Raw genomic sequence first — 22,046 nt, 5'->3', positions numbered from 1 at the left:
TGGGTTCGTGAACCTATCTGTGCAGACCTTTCAGCTTTGTCTCCTGGCTGCGCGTGGATTCTCTCCGGGGTACACCGAGGAGATGGAGTGACGAATTCCGTCCGTGCGCAGGAGGTGGAATTGGTGGCATCGCAGCTGCCAAAAGCCAACGACGTTCTGTTTGGTGTCCGTCTTAAGTGTTTTGCAGAGCCGCGTTTAAAAAAACAACAACAACGGTAGTAGCACGGTAAGTCTTGACTGCGGTGCTATTGTCCACCGATCACATCTAACATCATTCCCCTTCAGGGTAGCGTTCGGGATATCACCAGTGGTGGGGTGGGAGACCTTCATCCGACAGTGGTTAGATCATGACTCATGATCGAAGATATTCTTCTTCTTCTCATGATCGGTCACGGGGGGGTTCTTTTTCCAATTCAGAAGTGTGAAGCCGAGCGATGGCGCTTTGTTTTGAGAGAGAGCAGAGGGGATCCCAGTTGGCGAGTAGCACGTGGAGGAGTAGTGGAGGAAGGGGTTGCGAGGTGGAAGGGCGGGGGGGGGGAAGTAGGATTTGTGGGGGTGGGGGCAGCGAGGGATATGTGGAAACGCGCTCGGGGGATGCCAGAAATGCTTTCGTGAAAAAGCAACCGCGAAACGAGAGCCAACCCCGCTGGCTCTCGGGGGCAGCAGGAGGGGTCTCTGATGGAGACTCAGTCACGGCGGCTCCAGCTTGGTGTTGAATCAGCGGCGTGCGCGGGCAACGCAAGCGCGGGTTTCCCTTACCTGCATTCATCGTCGGGTATTTATTTATTCATGCTCCACCAAACAGGTGGTGGTGACTATAACTCGGCCACACGCGAGACAGAGAGAGAGAGAAAAAAAGCCGAAACCAGATGGATGAATTTCATTTCTCGCGGAGAGTGCCCTTGGGCTATTGACGCCGGGCAGGACGCCAGCAATTTGCAGCGAGCAAGGGTGACTGCTGATGAGACGCTGAATGTCGAAACCGGTCCAGAGGTTTGCTTCTTATTGAAAACGGATGCTGCCGATGACAGACGCACTCGCATTCCGAAAGGCCCCGTGCGGCAGATTGGTTGCGTGGAATCAAACGAAAATAGCCACTGTCTTTGTTTTTTTCTCTGTTTACGCGGAGTGACGAATGTGGGAAACGGGAGTCGTTGTGTTTGTTTCGTGGCAAACGGGCGTGGGTCCGCACGGAGAGGTGAGTGCGGTTCGGGGTGTGATGTCCGTGCGACCTTTGGCCCCGAATTCCAAGCAGAGTGCTCGTTTTCCCTTACGCGACCTTTCACCCCAGCGCTGCCGAGTCTGGATTCTCTTGCTGCTCGGGGGTAGAGAGGGAGGGGGGGGGGGAGATCAAATAGAAAAAAAAAACCTTCACTGCAATTCCCACAGAGAAGAATTCACGATTTGTGTTTTGTCCGTTTTGTCGGTGGTCACCGAATGAACCCCACACGCCTAACCTGGACGCCTAAATCGGACACCCACGTGCCTTCAACAGCGCACGTTCAACAGCGCACGTTCAACAGCGCACGTTCAACAGCGCACGTTCAACAGCGCACGTTCAACAGCGCACGTTCAACAGCGCACGTTCAACAGCGCACGTTCAACAGCGCACGTTCAACAGCGCACGTTCAACAGCGCACGTTCAACAGCGCACGTTCAACAGCGCACGTTCAACAGCGCACGTTCAACAGCGCACGTTCAACAGCGCACGTTCAACAGCGCACGTTCAACAGCGCACGTTCAACAGCGCACGTTCAACAGCGCACGTTCAACAGCGCACGTTCAACAGCGCACGTTCAACAGCGCACGTTCAACAGCGCACGTTCAACAGCGCACGTTCAACAGCGCACGTTCAACAGCGCACGTTCAACAGCGCACGTTCAACAGCGCACGTTCAACAGCGCACGTTCAACAGCGCACGTTCAACAGCGCACGTTCAACAGCGCACGTTCAACAGCGCACGTTCAACAGCGCACGTTCAACAGCGCACGTTCAACAGCGCACGTTCAACAGCGCACGTTCAACAGCGCACGTTCAACAGCGCACGTTCAACAGCGCACGTTCAACAGCGGACGTTCAATCCTGGAGAGGTAATCATGAGGGCCATTCTCCGATGATGTACGTACTTCTGGCCCGGTGAAGCTGATTGTAATTATCAGCGAAACGTCGGACTACTCAAATTTTAAAATGCTGTTGATTCTCTCTTCAGCACACCGGTGGGCTAAAGAAGTCAATTAATTTGTCCTTTGAAAACGTGACGCATTTTTTTACTATTTGGCCGTGTCGGGTGGTGGAGGGTTATGACGTATTTAGAAATAACGCGATCTGACCCAAAAACCTATATTATGAATAATATTGGTCGCGAAAGCCTGCTACGTGTTAAATTGATGTACGTACGTTGAACATCTTCCGCAACGTAAGCAGCCAACCGCGCTAATCGGAGGTGCCTGGGGGCAAGGACAACAAACTAAACACAAAAAGCAGTTCAAAGAATTGTTTTTTTCTTAGCGATCTAGATTGTAAAAGTGGCAGAGCTCCAGTGGATTCCTAATATCGGTAGGAAGAAGAGGCGTTCCGCACGGCCGCAGATGCGCATGATGATGCTTCGAAAGCCGAAGCGAGTTCACAAGAAGTGGCAAAAAAACTCGTTCTCTTGGACTTTCTCTACGAGCGGCGAGGCCGCGTTCGTGCAACTTCGCGCTGAAATATGAACGCGGTTGAAGTTTGCCAATTTGTTCGGCGGTTCGAAAGTTTCGCGCTGCTTAATTTGTCAACAGCTGAAATGGAAAAAAAGATACAAAAATATCCACCACTATGAAATCACCACCATCATCATCATTATTAATAATCATCATCATTTTTAATTTTGGCGAAGCATTAAAACCCAGATCCCTGGTGTGAGGAGTGATTTCAGCAGGTGTGGCCTTAAAATATCCACACGGCGGAGGCAATGGTGGTGAGCGTGCGGGTGGCAGCGTCATATTAAAACACGCACTGCCCGACCACCTCGCTCCCCCCGCACCCCCCACGTTTGAACGTCGCGAAAAGCCCTAGCCGTTGTCTTGTTACGAGTAGTTCGCAGCCCCCCAACCCTCCACCACCACCTCGACTCTTGTGGGGTTTGGTGAGATATTCGCCTCGTACGTATATGCACGTACGTTGAAACTTCTTTCGCGCCGTGCATAGCCAACCGTGCTAATCGGAGGGATGCTGTCGCAGTCGCAACGGTGAGCGCACGCCGTTTCGATTGTGTCTTCCGGCCCCGGCATTTGAAACAACGTGGCGAGTTTCTTGAATCGCCGTCCCACGTCGCCTCTGTCCACCCAAAGCAGTGCGGATAGTGGAGCCCCCCCCCCCCCACCAACTCCCACACCGCCACAGTAGAGTTGATCGGCAGGTCAGACGTGGTGGGGTTAAGTGTGGGTACTCCGACCTCTTGGAAGAGGTCTTGACACCGCGGAAGTGGAGGCAGCAATACCCTCTTCGCGGCGGTGTTCACAGAGAGTAGACGCTGGCAGCAGCGGGCACGCAAGCGAGCAATTGCAGGGCCGCACTTTATCCCCGTCACGTGTCAAGCAATTATTACTATTGTGACGTACATATTCAGTATATTTAACACGTAGGCTTTCGCGACCAATATTATTCATAATCAACGTTTTTGGGTTATATCGCGTTACTTATAAATGTGTCGTAACCCTCCACCACCCGACACGGCCAATCAGCAAAAAAGTGTCACGTTGACAAAAGACAAATAGTTCTCTTCGCGAATTGCCCGATGATGCTGGATGCAATTACCAGCGAAACCTCGTACTCAAAAATTGTAAATGTTGTGGTTTCACGATTCAACACACCGGTGGGCTAAAGCAGTGAACTATTTGTCTTTTGTCAACGTGACACTTTTTTTGCTGATTGGCCGTGTCGGGTGGTGGAGGGTTACGACACATTTATAAGTAACGCGATCTAACCCAAAAACGTTGATTATGAATATTCAATATATGTACACGTTTAAAGTTCAAGTCTGGCTCTTCAGTACATTTTACAAGTGGACTGAAGCTGCCCTCTGCAGGGGAAAGAGTGATGGCACAATTGGCGCAGTGGCAAGAGACGGGAAAAAGTCAGAAGTGATTTCGCAATCATGTGAGCATGCAGGCAGTGCGCTCATCATCTGTTCACAACCCTGAGCCAGCGGTGGAAATTCCACATTTGTATGGCAGGAGTGAGGCTATCTTAAAGGACAACCACTGCTGATTACCCCAGGAAGTGGAACTTGTTTTATTAACCCTATGATGGGTTGAGTCAACCCCCTAGCTAGGATCTTATATATGTGTGTGTTCTGAGTGGCTGAGCGACTTGGAACACATAGGATATATATAAAAAAATGACATATGGATGAAGGAATGCTTTAACCTTTGTTTACTGAAAAAAATATCTTAAGCTGTGAACATTATTAAAGATGCCAAGAAATGTTTGCTTTCTCTCAAGATTCGCATTTCAATTGTTTATATATATTTTACAGTCTGTGAAATTGAATTTCAGTAATGATCACATCACTCACAATTTTACCCGACAATTTATGAACACTGGATTGATGTTATCTAATTTTTCTAAATGTCATTTCCCGCCACTGTGAGCAATATGACGGATAGGGGTCAAAGGTTGACGGCTGTTTTGATTGGATTCCTGGGGCAAGCTGCATGGGTCAGAGTGTAAAGGTCAAGGTGAGCTGATTAGCTGCCTGTGGTTTTTTTTTGTTGCGGCTTCACATCTGATGTGCAAATGTAACCAACATGTTTTTGTTTCTCTTGCTCGTATTGAAATAGGCACGGAAGGGAATTCTTAATTTGTCCGTCAAATCCACGGACCTTGTTTGTTGCTGTGCACAACGCACATGGGGCTGTCCACGTTTTCATGAGCAGAGCTCAACACGTTTCTCAATAACACCGTGGCCTTATAAGGAAACGTATAATAGGTGATGTTTTGGGCAATGGTCCGTCTTAATAGCTAGTAAACAGAGAGGCCAGAGAGTGGATAAATAAGAGTTGGAGACCGCACTGGGGCCTGGTAAGAAAAAAAAGTTCCTGATGAATAAAAATTATGAACATTTTTAAATTGGCATATGAATAGTTATATCGATGAGACCTTTTTTTGCTAGGATAAAAATGATGGGAAAAAATGGATTTACCCTTTTTCGGCAATAAAACAGGTCTTAAGCTGTTCTAACACTAAATAGATACCTATTGCAAGACATTAAGTCTGCATTAACCACACATACTTGTGGCAAAACACGCGAACAAACATGCTTTGGTAAAAAAAGTATATGGCATTGTCTTTGAAACTGATTTGCCTACTCCAGAGACAGCCTTCTTTATGGCCTTATCTCACCAGTGTGAGACCAGAGAATGCCAAAAGGCGAACAGCACAAATGCAATGCAAGTTTGAACACTTTAACACCTGTCTAATTTCCAGAAAGGGTAAAGCAAATTCGTATTGTGCCAAGGTTCGGATGTGGTTGGAACTGTGGGACCAACATTAATTCTAGATTTGAAGCTTTCGTGACTGCAAGGATTCATACTCTTAGTTCTTTCGGTAAAGTCACGTAGGTAAAAAATGAAATTAAAATTAATAAAAAATAAAATAAAAATCACGACGTTTCGGAGGCAACACAAGTCTCCGTCATCAGGTGGGACCGTCACAGCTATATTTACTAATCTTGATTTACTAATCTAGCTGTGACAATTTACTAATCTAGCTGTGACGGTCCCACCTGATGACGGAGACTTGTGTTGCCTCCGAAACGTCGTGATTTTTATTTTATTTTTTATAAATTTTAATTTCATTTTTTACCTACTTGACTTTACCGAAAGAACTAAGAGTATGGACCAACATTAGCCCAACATTGGTCCAAAGTTGAGAATTACTTTTGCTGTGCTTGACCACTACTGCCAACACGGCCACCATCCTAGAATCTCACCCAGATCTGGAAGAACGTTGGCGAACAGAGTGGAACAATGAGGACGTGCAGAATGAACACCTCCTAGTTTAAGTCCCAAACATCGCATCTCCTGGTGTTGAAATCCTCAAACACACCAGTGGTGGAACCATCAACCGCATCAGAGCGTCAACAGGCCGATGCGTACATCTCCTCCGCAAACGGAAGATTCAAGACACAAGCCACAGAGCGACTCGTAGCCACGCAACCCAAACTATGGATCGTACAGTAAACCCGTAGAGACGCACAGAGATGCACTGAGACTCCGAGGAACACACCACGCTTCCGATGTGCAAGTTTGGCTACGTAAGGTGCTAAAGAAGTTAAACATAAATTTAGATTTAAAGCTTTCGTGACTGCAGGGATTCATCTTCTTGGTTCCTTCGGTAAAGTCACGTAGAAGGGAAATAATAAAATAATGAAAATAAAACATAATAAAATAATTCTCACGACGTTTCTGTCTGTCGGAAAGACAGCGTCTGAAATTCAGACTGCTGTCTCCCCGACAGACCTGTTCTTCACCTGAGGACGGCTGCTTGCGTTGTGGCCGAAACGTCGTGAGAATTATTTTATCATATTTAATTTTTATTATTTTATTATTTCCCTTCTACGTGACTTTACCGAATGAACCAAGAAGAAGTTAAACATAGAGACTCGGAGATAACATTAACGACAAGCCACGGTGCGATTATGGCCATGCAACTTAAACTTGTGGACTATTTAGTAAACCGGTGGTCTGCGCTCATTAAAAGGAAGAGGAGGAACGGCAAAACGACACGAACTATCTCCCTCCTGAAGCCCTCTCGTCCTGGCCAGCAGCAGACCTCGACATTGGCTTTTAGCTCCTAAACTGTCTGCTGCCATACGCAAGAATAAAATCGTGAAAATAATTGTTTGAACATTTTTTGTAGAGGCCGTGATGGACAGAACGGTCGTGGAATGTGCTTGTAAACTGAGAGCGACGTAAAAAAAAACAGATAGGTGTGCTGCTGCTGCTGCTGCTCGTTTTGCAACACAAGCAAGTATCTGCTGTGGCCACATGGACTTCCCTGGTTCCTCAAGCACATTCAAGCACGGGCCTGTTTGAACGTTCGGCGGCAGCCAACAAACGGTCGGTGTTACGCCGACTTTTGCGGGTCGGTGTCAAATCGACGCACGGGTCAGTGGGCCACACGAACGGCAACGGTAACGATAGCTGGCAGCTCCGTTACCCAAACTCCGCAACAGTCGTTAGCCGTTGCCCCTGCCCTCATCCCCGGTCACCCCGCGACGTGGCACCACGCTTTTGGCGCGAGCCCGCGGACGGACGCGGCACCGTGGGCCCCGTCGATAAAAGTTTCCTTCACTCGAGCCCCCCGCGGCAAGAAGTGCGCCGGAGAGGTTTCATCCGCCCCCTTAGCGGAAAGAGCAAAAGTTACAAGTTCGTAACGCGCGGCGCAAGTTCCCGTAGGTCCGCAGGCAGCACGCAGCCAAAGCGTGCGAGGTTGGCGGGGGGGGGGGCGGAGCGTGTTGCGTTGCGCGATCGCGCGGAGACAAACGGCGGATTCTTGGAATGTTTGCGCCGGTGTTGACATCCCCCTTCGGCTCCGCCGAGATGAGTCCCCGGGAGGGCGCGTGTGCACGGAAAAACACCGTGGGGGAAAAAAAGAGACGTGGCGAGGTTGTCGACGAGCGGCCGCGAGCGACTGTTTGCGTCGAAGCGCTTCCGTGCGTGTCCACCGAGAATCTTCGACTCAAAATTAACGGGGGAAAGTCATCGTGACGTGAGGGGCCGTCGTTGCCTCTGCAAGATCGCCAGCTCACCGGCATTGATTCAAGCAAGCCTGACCCTGCCGATGGGGGCACAGTTGTTTTGAAACCAGCGCAGAATTGTTCCTTGTACGCAATCAATGCTGCATTGGTCAACAGCTTGTGAAGGCTGTGCCGGCCAGTTTGTGTTGAACTTTTGACCCTCAGGCTGTCGGCTATCCAACCATCGCTTTTTTTAATATTACAACACACACAGCCTTGCGGTGGGCAACCGACACGATATTCAAAGTCACATCACCACCACTTGTTGTTTTTCGCGATGATGTTTTCCCATTTTTGTTTCGTACGCTTGACACGCTGATGGCACAGAGGCAATCGATGGAGAGCGGCAGTGCGGCGGGGTTAGTGCACCGCACTACAAATTGGGCGCCCGAGTTCCATTCCTGGCCAGGGCTAACATCTAACATCAGCTGTGAGTGATGTCTTCAACCCCGGTCCTGGACCTCCAAACAACCCCCCACTCGTGCCCCACCACCCACACTGACCAGCATGGTGAAGTATGGTCAAACGATACCGACAAGCAATCACGGCGTAGGGAGTCCCTCGTCCAGCAATGGATTGACAGCGTGGGGTACACGTGCAGAATAATTATCAATTTTAGCTGCTCAATGTATAGCTCATGAGGGCAGTGTTACATTGGCTGCCCGTTTGTATATTCCGTGCGTTTAGGAAGCGGGTGAACCAGAGGTCGCAATCGGGTCAATACCCGTACCCTACCCGATACCCGGCTACCCGTACCCGGCCGGGTATGGGTACGGGTACCCGTTTGTGACCCTGGTGCAGCGGGGTACGGGTAGGCCGTGAGTCACTGGTGAGTAACCGTTTGTCACTCATTTCCCAACGTCTTGTCTTTTCTCACAATTCAAGTTCCTAGAATCAACCCACCCGCGCCTGCAACATGGCTTCATCCCAGAGGTCGCAATCGGGTACCCGATACCCGTACCCTACCCGATACCCGGCTACCCGTACCCGGCCGGGTACGGGAACCCGCTTGCGACCCTGATGCGGCCGGGTATGGGTACGGGTAAGGAATCAGAACCCATTTGCGACCTCCGGTGTGAACGCAACAGGCAATTTTGTCGACATAAATGTACCCCGTGGCCTAACCAAAAAACAAGTATTGACCTAAAAGACGCATTGTCTGCTGATCTATTCTGTTACTTGTATTTCCTTTGTATGTTGTCCTTTGCATGTTGAATTTCTTTTGCACCATACGTAGTCAACCATGCCAATCGGAGGTGGGAGGTAGTGGTTAGCGCGCTGTGCTACGAACCTAGCGATCCGAATTTGATTCCCGCTCACGGTCATCCAGTAACGATAATATGAACCAGTCCTGGGACCTCCCCTAGGCCGACTCAGCCTCAAACATCGCCACTGTGTAGACAAAATTGGACAGGTAGGCGCCGTGCCGACCACCCACACCCCTCGTGTGCTGTGCCGGCATTCATAGGTGCTTGCTAGCTAGCGCTTGCCTCAACAGTCCGTTAAGATTACACGGGGAGGATCTTTAATTTTCTTTGACGGTGGCAAGGGCCGGCATACCTGGGTTCGCTAGGGCAGGGGTTGCGAGTGCGGCCTTCGTCTGCAGGGGTGGAGGTTCGACGAGGAGGCGGACGAGGGGAGCGGCCGAGGAGTGGACGCGACAGATGGCGGTCCCGTGACGTGACCCCTGACCCTCGACTCCGCTGTTTGGGTGGGGGCGACCAGAACGGCAACAAAGATGAGTCGGAGGGCGGTGGAGAGGGTTGGAGTTGGAGGGCATCATGGGGGGTGGGGTGGGGGCAGGCCTGGGGGTGGGGGGGGGGCGGGGGGTGGGGGGCATTCATGGTAATTGCGTGCACCCAGTGGGTTTATAATCATATTAAAATACTGATTGTCAAGCCTTCTCCCATAGACCTTCTCTATTATTTAGCTTCAAGGCCTCGCAGCTCCTCGACGTGTATGCAAAAATGCCGCCGGTTTTATGAAAAGAGCTGCAAATCAGACATCTGTTTACCCCTCGGGGGGGGGGGGTGGTGGGGGGGTGCTCGTGTCAAAAGGTATTGTGCGTGTGTTTTTGTAAGAAATGCGATTGTGGACATTGGCCATTGTGCATATTGAGCGGGCAGCGGTCGGTATTGATGGACGCTCATCGGTCTCACTGGGGCTGCAGAGTTCTCTCCTCTGTCCAGGCTCGAAGCCCTCCCTCTCTGGGGCAAAGAAGCGTTTGGGTTGCAGTTCTATATGGAAATTGCCCCGCAGAGTAGGCAAAGACACCTACTTGTTTACCGGCAAATCTTCAGCTCTTTTTCAGAAGAGTCCTGCGCTAAGTTATTTTTTTTCTTTTCTCCCACCCTGGGGTTGCTATGCATATCTCAATTCAGTAACGTACGGTGTGAATTTAGTTGTTTTTTATTGCCAAGTTTGGGGCCATGACGCCAGCGCTCAGGTGGCCTTCCTCTCCTCCGAGCGACTGTCACGGGACCTTCAACGCGAGACCGAGGGCGCGTATTTGACGTCCAATGCACCTGCAGCGGCAACCATGGCGGCTCATCGGATTGGAACAATGAACCTTTGCGACGGGCGGCAGAGGCACTACCCACGGGCGTGTCACCTACCAGAGTGCGGCCCTGCAGTTGCCTTCTCTCGCCACTGCTGGTGCAAAGGTCTCGAGTAGAGGGAGCTTTGGAGAGCCCCTCCAAGGAGTGTTTGGGCCTACCAATCGACTAACTGTGGTGTTGTTTTACACGTTGGCTTTCGCCACCAATCTCATCCATAATGCAGGTTTTTTGGGTTAGATCGCGTTAATACAGGGTGCTTCAAAAAGATGTTAACACTTCTGAGAATTTGCAACAATACCACAAGAAATGTGGAGACCATATCAGGCATGTGTTGACAATGATGATACATTTGTTATCATGTTACAGTGTAGTATTATCCGTTCTTTTTCCATTAAAAACGATAGTCCCACACAAGGGTAAACAATTTTTCGAAGCACCCTGTTTATTAATGTGTCATTAAACCCGCCACCACCCAACACAGCCAATTAGTAAGGTTTGTCACTCGCACCGTCATGAAGCTAGTTGTAATTACTGGCGAAACGTCGTACTCAGATTGTAAATGTTGTGGATTTGCTCTCCAACACACCGGTTAGTGCTGTACTAGTGACGAATTGGCACGTTCTGTTTACGTGACAAACCTTACTAATTGGCTGTGTTGGGTGGTGGTGGGTTTAACGACACATTTATATTTATGTGACCGATTCCAAGAACCTCGATTATGGATATTGCTCGCGAAAGCCGACGTGTTGCTACGAAAGAAGTTCAACATACATGAGATCACTCGCATCATTTATGATAATGTAGATTGTTCATGTTGTTGATGTTGTTGTGGCCCCCGACCTTCCCTGGGCCCTAGCCCACCGGACGTTCACCCCCGTTACCTGTGCCGGCTGCCGGATCCGGGGACGGGTGAATGTTGCTGTTGTTGGCTCGCGAGTCGGCTGTTGTTGTCGTTGTCGTCGTCGTCGTTGTGGCGGTGGCGGCGGCGGCTGCTGCTGTGACGACGGTGGTGACGGTGGCGGTGGCCGTGCTGTGGCGTCCGACGCCGGGCGTCCCCGTGCGGTACTCTCTCTCCGCTCGCACGTTCCCGTTGAGCCGGTCGCAAATGTCTTCTACCGACGCTGCGGCACGGCACGGGCGCACGCGCGGGGGGAAAATAAAAACAGAGAGAGATGAACATCGCTGGCGAGCGTGGACGATTATCAAGCTGATTCTGCCAATGCCCAAAGCCGGAGACACAGCGGTCGATGCCGCTGGCGGTAGAGAATCAAAGGGGGACGGCACTGGCGCGTGGCGTTACGAGTCGGTGTTGACCTTGTTGACCTTGGGGAGAAAGATTGAAGGTAAATTACAATTCTCTTCTTTTGATGGGTGCCCGAAAAACAGTTGTCTGTCGGGCACCACGGTGAGATCCACTCGCGTTATTTTGAGGACCCTCTGCATTATTCACCTCTGTTCTGCTGAACTGAAAGGACGTGAGCGTTCATGAATTAAACAAAGCTGCTTGGTGACACTGCGTCGCCAGTGGTGCACATGCACGAATAACAAAGTGGCTCGACGCAGACCGTCAATAACACCGCGTCCGCTGAAGGAGCGCAGGCTCCAGTGTTCCACGATATAATTGTCATGAAATACCACGCACGTTTGACAAATATATATTATAAAAAAATCCTCTTTGAGTGCCCATTGTAACGCGGTAAACACATACAATATATGCCAATTAGACGCAGTTTTTTTTATATATTTGTATAAAAAGAGTTTGGCTACAGACCACGGTCATAAGTGACACTGTGCATTCTCTTTGGTTTTTTCAGGTAAAGTCACGTAGGTTAACAAGGAAAACAAATACATTAAATCACGACGTTTCGGAGGCAACACAAGCCTCCGTCTTCAGGTGAAACAGTGATTTTTACTGTGACAGGTTCCACCTGAAGACGGAAGCTTGTGTTGCCTCCGAAACGTCGTGATTTAATGTATTTGTTTTCGAAAAAACCAAAGAGTGTGGATCCTTACAGTCACGAAAGCTTCAAATCTATAACTGTGTGCATTGTAGATCTCTGTCCGCGTTGCTTGAGAATTCACTGCGGAGTTTCACACCAAGAGAGAGGCGATTGTTATTTTTTAATTCTCAAGCGAACAAGTGAATTCGTTTCCTCTGCAAGAAAAAAAAACGAATGCAGGAAACACTCCACCCAGGATGGTTAAATCCCCTCTCCCCCCTACTCGCTCACCAACCCCATCATCTTAGTGTGCAAATGCCCCCCTGCCCCTTGCCTCCTATGCCCCCCCCCCCGCCCCACACCCCCCCCCCCCCATTAATAATGCATTAACTGCATTTTAATTTAGGCCTTGACAAATTCCCAGCGGACTCTAAAGCACAGCAGCAGAAGAAGAAAAAAAAATCCTAAAAAACAAATTGCCTGCGCCGTCATTCAACCGTGGCACTTATTCATTTTAAGCGTCTCTCAAGGAAGTGATTTTTCGGGACAGTTAGCGGTGCATCAGCACATTGTTGTGGGTGAGGGGTTTTCGATTGAAGCCCCCCCCATCACTTCACCCCACCACCCCCCCCACCACTTTATCTATGGAGAGGCGTCTTTGCCAGGGAGCCACGGTGGCGAGATGTTAAATCCCTTGCCTGGTATACAGGAGGTTGTGGGTTCGATCTCAACCCTGACGCCAGTATATTTGGAGTTTGCATGTTCTCCCCGTGGTTGCGTGGATTTTTCTCCGGGTCCTACGGTTTTCCCCTCCACATTTAGAATCAACAACAACGCGCGTTCAGAGTATATGGCTGCTATAAATGTCCGCGTGGTAAGCCACTTCGTTGAGCTATCATTTGTGGCCAAGTCGCTTCTGGCAAAGAAGCTACATAGCTCAGTGGGCCTTAGCTGGTAGAATAAAAAATAGTGTAGTAAATAATTTAGTTTAGGTGCCGCACGGCTGAGACTCGGAACGGCAGGGGTTTTATAAAGAAGAGATCTTAAAATGGGACGTTTTTGCAGCTTGGCGTGTTAATTCAATACCCGGGCATAACCCCGATCACTCCCACCGCGCTCGGGCAGCGAGTTTTCCAGATGCCTGGAATTCCTCGGTTTGCCGAAGACGTACAATTGTTCAGATTGTTACGCAACTCACAAGGTTAGATTTGTCGGTTGCATAATCTCTGCAGCACACCCGATGAATAAAAACATTTATGGGCCATTTACTTTCAGTGAAGTGGTTTTTATTTCATATCAAGCTCGATGCATTCACAATTTATTTTGTTCGTGGAATTGTTTTAGGGACCCTCCGATGCGCTCTGTCTCTGGAAGGCGCTGGGGGGGGGAGGGGGTAGGGCCAGGAGGGAATTTCACCCTCAGGTCGTAGGTCATAGGTTGGCAACGCGCAGACCTGACCCCACTCCGCGGTTAGTCGTCCCTCCCAGGGTCTCGGGTTAAATATAGAAAGGAAGTTGGCACTATGAGGACGGCTCTTTCGCATTATGACCCCCATATCCGAGCTGCGAGCATTTGCGCCGGACGTTAATTTACGAATAGACGGGCAGAGCTGCCGACAGTGGCGTGATGGCGACCGACCGACCGACCCCTCGGTTCGATATTTCCTGGTGTAGTTTTTTTTTTAACGAACGGCTTCACCGCACTATGAGACATCTCCTTTACCAGTGGCAAAATATAGTGATAGGTGTTTACCCTTTCAACTGGTACAAAAACTGACACCTTTATACAAGGCATCATGTTTGCAATAACCACAACACAAGCAGTCAAAATGCAAACAAAAATAAACAACCTTGCTAATGATATGCACTGTCCTTGAAGTTGATTGGTCCACACCCGAGACAGCTTTTCTTAGAGCCTAGTCTCCATTGGTGTTGGACCAGATGATGCCTTGTATAAAGGTGTCAGTTTTTGTACCAGTTGAAAGGTTAAAAACCTATCACTATATTTTGCCACTGGTAAAGGAGGTCTCAGTGTAAATGCTTACCCCGAGCTCTCAATACTCTGATAGTGCGCTGTTCTTTAGGTTGTACGCCTTTTGGCGTCATCTGGTCCAACACCAATGGAGACTAGGCTCTAAGAAAAGCTGTCTCGGGTGTGGACCAATCAACTTCAAGGACAGTGCATATCATTATCATTATCAGAGTTGTTTATTTTTGTTTGCATCTTGACTGCTTGTGTTGTGGTTATTGCAACCATGATGCCTTGTATAAAGGTGTCAGTTTTTGTACCAGTTGAAAGGGTAACAACCTATCACTAGGCTTCACCGCAGTTGTGTCGGTCGGCGGGTCGTGCGTGGTGGGGTAAAGTGTGGGTAACTCCACAATACAGGTGTTTTTTGGGGGGTTAGGTCATATGATGAAGCTAGTTGTAATTAGTTGTAATTACTGGCGAAACGTCGTACTCAGATTTTAAATGTTGTGGCTTGTCTCTCCAACACACCGGTGTTGCTGTCCTAGTACAGCGGGTTTAACGACAGACACATTTATATATTTACGCGATATAAAACCAAAACTAAACCCTGTATTATGGATGATATTGGTTGCAAAAGCCTACGTGTTAGTGTGGGTACTACCACCTCTTTCAAGACATCTTGCCAGCATTGGAGGGTCGGCTAAAATATCCTCCCATGTCGAGGAGCTGTCTAGAATGTCCCTCCGGTGGAGTATCTTCCACCAGCAGTGGCATGAGCGTGTACTTGCAGTGCTGCGCCTTACGAATACGCGTATTCACACGTAAACGCAATCACAGAGCACGTCCTCAGGTGTAAACCAGGTGCACATCGGGAAAAGGTCTGCATAGCGACAAACGCAAAGAATGCATCGTATGACCCAGAAATGTGAATCACCGCGCCACTGTTAAGATTATCCATTGTGCGCTGCCGCTTTGGTTACTTTCATGAATTTTCGTAAGCAAGCAGCAATTAAGCCTCTCACGGCCCGTTTACAAGAAGAGACCGCCGTTTGTTGAGAATTCAGACGTTAGGCAACGTCTAGCTCACGCAACGCGCTCGCACGCTAAGCGCACTTGAGATGATTTATTCTGAAACTTTTTTTATCACTGAAGGATTCGTCTGTTAATCAACAGCTCCCTGTCAAGTAAACATGGAACGTTGCACCGATATTGTGCCGACGTCGGTCCAACAGTTGTGCCGACAGTTGTGCCGACATTGGTTCAGTTTTCTTGGTTCTTTCGGTAAAGTCACGTAGAATGGAAATAATAAAATAATAAAAATTTAAACATTATAAAATAATTGTATTACTTTATTATTTCCATTCTACGTGACTTTACCGAAATAACCAAGAAGATGAATCCCTGCAGTCACGAAAGCTTTAAATCGAAATTGGTTCCATTGTTCTAACCGTTTGTCGAAGTTGCCCCAAAGTTCGCAAGTTTACTCGGGTAATAAATAGGTAATCGTTCATAAAACGCAAATTTAAAACTGTACGGTACATCGTTAACCGTAATTTTAGTTGTAATGTCATTCTAATCAGGTCCCCATAGTGTGAAGCAGTGTCGTATTATCCAAGAGGCTACAGTAGGCATTGTGTCTAGGGTCTACGAAAACTAAAGGGCGTAAGAGAACATATTTTGACCATGTTTTTGTTTGTTTGCATGTATGTATGATAAAAAAAACACTTGAATAAATATCTTTACATAGCAAGGCTAGGCACAGAGTGTATATACAAATAGGCAGAGTAATGGCAATCGGTTTTTTTTCATAATGTGAGAGAAATGAAACCCTGAAGATGAACTTTTAGAGATTTTGTTTTCATTGCAAAATTAGCAAATAACATCTTCAAATGATGATTTTCGCACAATCAAGCGGGTGACGGCGGCGGTAGTAGTAGCATGGGCAAGCAGCGTCAACTGTATAAAGTTATCACTGAAGGCCCACTAAACAGAAGTGTCTAAGGGCCTACAAGAACCTTAATCCGGCCGTGGTGTAAAGTGGCAGTCCAACTCTTTATCCCAACTATCTGTCTGGCAGCAGGCGTGACTCGCTTCGTCTCTACTTGTATTAAACGGAACAAACAATGCCGAACGACAAATGCCCTCTCGGGCCCCCCTATAGTAGAAAGCCACTGGGAGCTATTCACTTTTAAATCAAGGTTTCACAACTAATTTAGAAAGAACTGCTTTTTGTGTGCAGTTATGTTGTTCCCTTTCCCCCGTGCCTCCGATGCGCACGGTTGGATACGTGCGGTGCGAAAGAAGTTTAGTGTACATGCGTAGTCCATTGATCCTGGGCCTGAGCAAGTAATTGCAGGGCTGCACCTTTAACCATCTCATGGCACACGTGTTCATAACAAGAAAACATTCGTCTAAAAAAACACAAATATAGGAAGGATGAAGACGGACGCTTGTGTTGCGACCGAAACGTCGTGTTTTCTTTTCGTTTATTATTTTTTTTCTATTTACGTGACTTTACCGAAAGAACCAGAGAGTATGGAGTCCTGCAGTCACGAAAGCTTCACATCAAGATAGGAAGGATGTGTTATCGTCTGCTTATGTATAAATTGTATTGAACATCTTGACATCGGTATTATTGCCAGAAAGGGCCCGTTTTCTTCGTTTTCATTCTGTTGTTGAAGTTTGCGCTCTGCACGCAGAGGGCAGCAGCTGCTCCCTCGATCGTGTCTCAAATTCCGTGGTCTGTGCAAGACCTCCGATTGGCACTGTCGGCTACGTAACGGTGCGAAAGAAGTTTAACACACTATGAGACCTCCTTTACCAGTAGCAAAATATAGTAATAGGTTTTTACCCTTTCACCTGGTACAAAAACTGACACCATTATACAAGGGGTCATGTTTGCAATAACCACAACACAAGCAGTCAAAATGCAAACAAAAAGAAACAAGATTGTTACCTATAAAAGCCGCACTGCAAGGAACTGAAGCACCTGGATAACCCACTTAGTATGCCAGGGTGTACCGCTAGAAACTCTTCACAGATGGATTCAATCAACACACTCAACCGCAGAGCTTGGAGCAAATCTATCTGGGGTACCTGCGGTGGCGAGATGTTAACTCCCTCGCCTGGTATTCATGGAGGTGGTGGGTTCGATCCAGACCCTGACCCCTGCTGTATATTTGGAGTTTGAGTGTCTCTCTCTCCCCGTGGTTGTGAATTTTTCTCCGGGTCCTCTGGTTTTCCCTCCATATTTAGAAACACGCGTTTAGAGTATTTGGCTGCTATACATTTCCATACGAGAAGCCACTTCGTTGAGCTAGCATTAGCAGGCAGGTCACGTCTGAAAAAACAGCAATATAACTTAGTGTGCCTTAGCTGGTAGAATAAAACAAAATTGTCAAACAGTTTAATCTGCGGAGCGCACCTGGTTTCACGATCATAGATTTTTGGTCAGATCTCAGAAGTGGACAGAGGTGTCGTACACCCTCCTCCACACCTATCGCTGTGCTGCCACCCCCTGGCACTTCACCGCGCTCGCAGCCGCACGCCGACAACTGCCCGGTAGGCGCTGGTGGGTCACACGACTGCGCGCTACCCCCAGGCTTCAACCTCCTGAGCTATACAACCAAGAGCTAAACATTGTTTTTGTAAAGTCACGTAGAATGGAAATAATAAAATAATAAAAATAAAACATAATAAAATAATTCTCACGACGTTTCGGCCACAACGCAAGCAGCCGTCCTCAGGTGAAGAACAGGTCTGTCAGAAAGACAGCGTCTGTTCTTCACCTGAGGACGGCTGCTTGCGTTGTGGCCGAAACGTCGTGAGAATGATTTTATTATGTTTTATTTTTATTATTTTATTATTTCCATTCTACGTGAATTTACCGAAAGAACCAAGAAGATGAATCCCTGCAGTCACGAAAGCTTTAAATCGAAAAATATTGTTTTTGTATTCTAGATTTGAAGCTTTCGTGACTGCAAGGATCCATACTCTTAGTTTTTTCGGTAAAGTCACGTAGGTAAAAAAATGAAATTTTAATTAATACAAATAAAATAATAATAAAATTAACCCGTAAAAACAAAGTTTTTCACTATAAATCCTTATATGCGTAGCGGCTAGAGTCCTCTCGTCCTCTGGCTTGAGATGGCTGCCACCTATGGGTCAGATGATTGCCTGCCACCATTAAGCAATTGGTAATTAAATATTTAAAAAAAATTTCCTACAAAGTGTAACATTTTGGAATTTTTTTTCACGAAAATAGATTGTCACGCACAACGAGTCTGTGTGCAAAATGTCAGCTCGATTGGATCACGGGAAGTGGGTTAAAAAAAGGACCTAAAGATTTGCACGGTCGTAAGCGCGCAAGCAAGTGAACTTAATATAAAGGATTTAAAAATCACGACGTTTCGGAGGCAACACAAGTCTCCGTCATCAGGTGGGACCGTCACAGCTAGATTTACTAAATTTGATTTACTAATCTAGCCGTGACGATTTACTAATCTAGCTGTGACGGTCCCACCTGATGACGGAGACTTGTGTTGCCTTCGAAACGTGGTGATTTATTATTATTTTATTTTTATTAATTTTTATTTCATTTTTTTACCTACGTGACTTTACCGCTAAAAAAAATAAGAGTATTGTTTTTGTATTTTACTAGGTAAGAAGGCCCACTGAGCTACATCAGCGACGGTGGGGCGCGGAGGGCAATTGGTACGTGGGGCACCGCGTGCGTGCGGAGCGGCGTTGGGCCACAAAATCCCGAGCCGCGTGACCTCCGGGCCCTTGCGGGAGAGCTGTTAGCGCCACCCGAGTTCGATTCCCGCTCGCAGCCTCCAACAGCGGCAAGGGTTATCTCCACCGCTCATGGACCTCCCCCCGAGGTTCAACTCGGTGTGTAAACATCGCCACCGCTGTTGGCCACCCGTCCCCACGTGTGCCGTGCCGGCCTTCATAGGTGCTCTCAAACAGCACTTGCCCCAACAGTCTGTCGAGGCTATACGGGGGATCTTTGTCTTTGTGGGGGGGGGGGGGGCATCAGCACAGTCGGCGACGCGGGTTCGGTTGAAGCTGTCGTGTTGTTTACGCGTCGTTTTAAACTCATAGGGCAGCTTATTTTGCGATGCTTAATTAAGTGCTTAAATGACGGTACCGCAAGTGGCTACGGTTCATGGTTGAAATGACTTTTTATTTGTTTAAATACACCAAGAAATGTCCGTGAGAGGTTTGGCGGTGGTGGTGGGGGGAGGGGCTGCTAGGTGAGTGCACAGGTAGCTGTGGGGAGCAGCAGTGCAGCGGTTGGTTTGTGTGTGCACGTCTGTGTGTGTCTGTGTGTACCTGTGTGTGTGTCTGTGTACCTGTGTGTGTCTGTGTGTACCTGTGCATGTGTCTGTGTGTACCTGTGTGTGTGTCTGTGTGTACCTGTGTGTGTGTCTGTGTGTTTCTTTATGTGTCACTGTGTGTGTATGGGGCCGTCCATATATGACGTCACGCGATTTTGGACGGTTTTTGACCCCCCCCCCCCCTCTCGTCACACGGCGTCACGTATTCAAGGTGGCGCTGATGTTGTAGGAGAAAACATTATAAAAAAAAGTATATTTAATTAAGTAGAACGTGTTGTCTATATTTATTTAAAGTTGCGCATTTTTATGTGACGTCATATTTCTCAAACCCCCCTCCCTCGTCACACATCGTCACAAATGTCTGACCCCCCCCCCCCCAGGTGCGTGACGTCATTTATGGACGGCCCCTATGTTACGTACGTGTGTGTCAGTGTGTTTGTCTGTCTGTGTGTGTCTGTGTGTCTTTGTCTATCTGTGCGTGTCTGTGACGATTATCTGAACAGGTCCTGGGCCTCCCCTAGGTCGACTCAGCCTCAAATGAGTACCTGGTGCGATGTGTAAACATCACCACTAGGGAGACAAAGGCGGCCGGGCGTGGTGTTGGCCACCCACCCCCTCGTGTGCCGTGCCGGCCTTCATAGGTGCTCGCTAACAGCACTTGCCCTTACAGTCTGTTACAGGCTATACAGGGGGGGGGGGGGGGGGTCTTTGTGTTGCACAGGTAGATCAGTGGGGAGATGGGCAGGTGTTGTGATAAATAGACAAGTGGGTATAGATTGGTATATTGGGTGGGTTGGTAAGGAGGTGGATAGGTAAGTCGCTCGGCACAAGGTGCATTACACACAGCTCGTCTCCCTTATATAACCGTCTCAGCGCATGCAAAAATGAACGTGATTTTCTTCACGCGACCCACTGGGCCCCCACAGCCTTTTGGGAGTGCATCACTTCAGCGGGGTTGATCAAGCACGAGCAAACCATGGCCCGGTTTCGGCATTCGGTGCCTTGCTATGCAGCGCCGCTCTTAACTCACTTCTCGTTTCATCCACTGTCTCCATGAACCGTGGCTCTTCCTCTCCCCCGTTACGGTTGCCCCCCCCCCAGGGTGGTTCTGCGCTGAGTCCTCATCTGTTCTCCCTCTAGACGTGTGTCCCCCCCCCCTCGAGCCTGTCCTTTCATTTTAAATTCTTTATATTAAGTTCACTTGCGCGCTTGCTTGCTTGCGCGCTTACGACCGTGCAAATTTTTCGGTCGTTTTATAACCCACTTCCCGTGATCCGATCGAGCTGACATTTTGCACACAGACTCGTTGTGCGTGACAATTAATTTTCGTGAAATTTTTTTTCCAAAATGTTACACTTTTTAGGAAAAAAAAGTATATTTAATTACCAATTGCTTAATGGTGGCAGGCAATCATCTGACCCATAGGTGGCAGCCATCTCAAGCCAGAGGACGAGAGGACTCTAGCCGCCACGCATATAAAGGATTTATAGTGAAAAACTTTGTTTTTACGGGTTAATTTTTTTCAATCTCTCGTATCACCCATTTGCCGACGACACTCAAATCGTCTTTTCCTTCAAGGCTCTTACCCCCGACCTTTGCGACCGCATCTCATCCTGCCTAATGGCCATCCAAGCATGGATGACACAACATTTATTCTCCCTTAACCCTTCCAAATCACCGTGGCTCTACTTTTCCCGCTCTCCCGCTCTCTTCCTCCTCCTCCTAACCCCTCCATATCTTTCCCTCCGCTCAGTCCAACTCGGATCGCTTCCGTCCAAATTCTTGGCGTCACCTCTTGATTCCTCATTTCTTTTCACGTCCCGCATCGCCAACGCCACTCGCATCATCTTCTCGTCACCATCACCGCCGCCAAACTTCTTGTGCACTCCCCTGAGTCTTCACTCGTCTGGATTATTGCAACTCGCACCTGGTCGGTCTCCCTGCCAACGCCCTCGCCCCTCGACAACAAATTCAAAACTCGCACCCCGCCGTCTTAAACCTCCCCCCGTCACCACCCATTGCTCCCTACTCCTTCAACAACTTCACCGCCTTCCTATCTATCACCGCTACCTCTTTTAAATGACTCGCCTTAGCTTTCAAAGCTTTGCATGGACTGCCTCCCCCCCCTTCCCCTTACCTGCCTTCTCTAATTTCCTTATGTGTCCCATCATGCCTTGCTCCGGTCACAGGCTGCATATCTTCTTGCTGTCCCTCCTCCACCCTTCGCCCAGTCTCGCTTTCACTCCTTCTCTCCACTTGCCCCCTTACACTGGAACCAACTCCAACTCCACATCCGACTCCACCCACCCCCCTCACTTTCCTATTCTTGCATTGCCCTCAGGTAATCCTATCTCTCTTCTCTACCTCGCCGTATCCCTTCCTCTTCCGCCACCCCTACCAGCACCACCTAACGCCCTTGATGCCTCCACCTCGCTCCCTCTGCCCTAGTCACTAC

At 48.5% G+C, this 22,046-nt stretch overlaps 1 protein-coding gene across 1 annotated transcript in view; it reads right to left on the bottom strand.

Moving 5' to 3' along the window:
* LOC133353847 (mucin-19-like) overlaps positions 1-22,046 on the bottom strand; it is a 49,478-nt gene that overhangs the window by 20,583 nt on the left and 6,849 nt on the right. Inside the window, exons 3-4 of the mRNA XM_061570287.1 lie at positions 11,220-11,459; positions 9,341-9,483 (exon numbers count right to left, since the gene is read on the bottom strand). Coding sequence (XP_061426271.1) covers positions 9,350-9,483; positions 11,220-11,459 — 374 coding nt within the window. The 3' untranslated portion in view covers positions 9,341-9,349. The remainder of the gene's footprint in view (positions 1-9,340; positions 9,484-11,219; positions 11,460-22,046) is intronic.

This window comes from Lethenteron reissneri, chromosome 45, assembly GCF_015708825.2.
Source record: "Lethenteron reissneri isolate LAM-NWPU_2019-01 chromosome 45, ASM1570882v1, whole genome shotgun sequence".
Taxonomy (NCBI): Eukaryota; Metazoa; Chordata; class Hyperoartia; order Petromyzontiformes; family Petromyzontidae; genus Lethenteron; species Lethenteron reissneri.
Note: the sequence above shows the minus strand (reverse complement) of the source record. Positions and strands in the feature narration are given on the sequence as shown.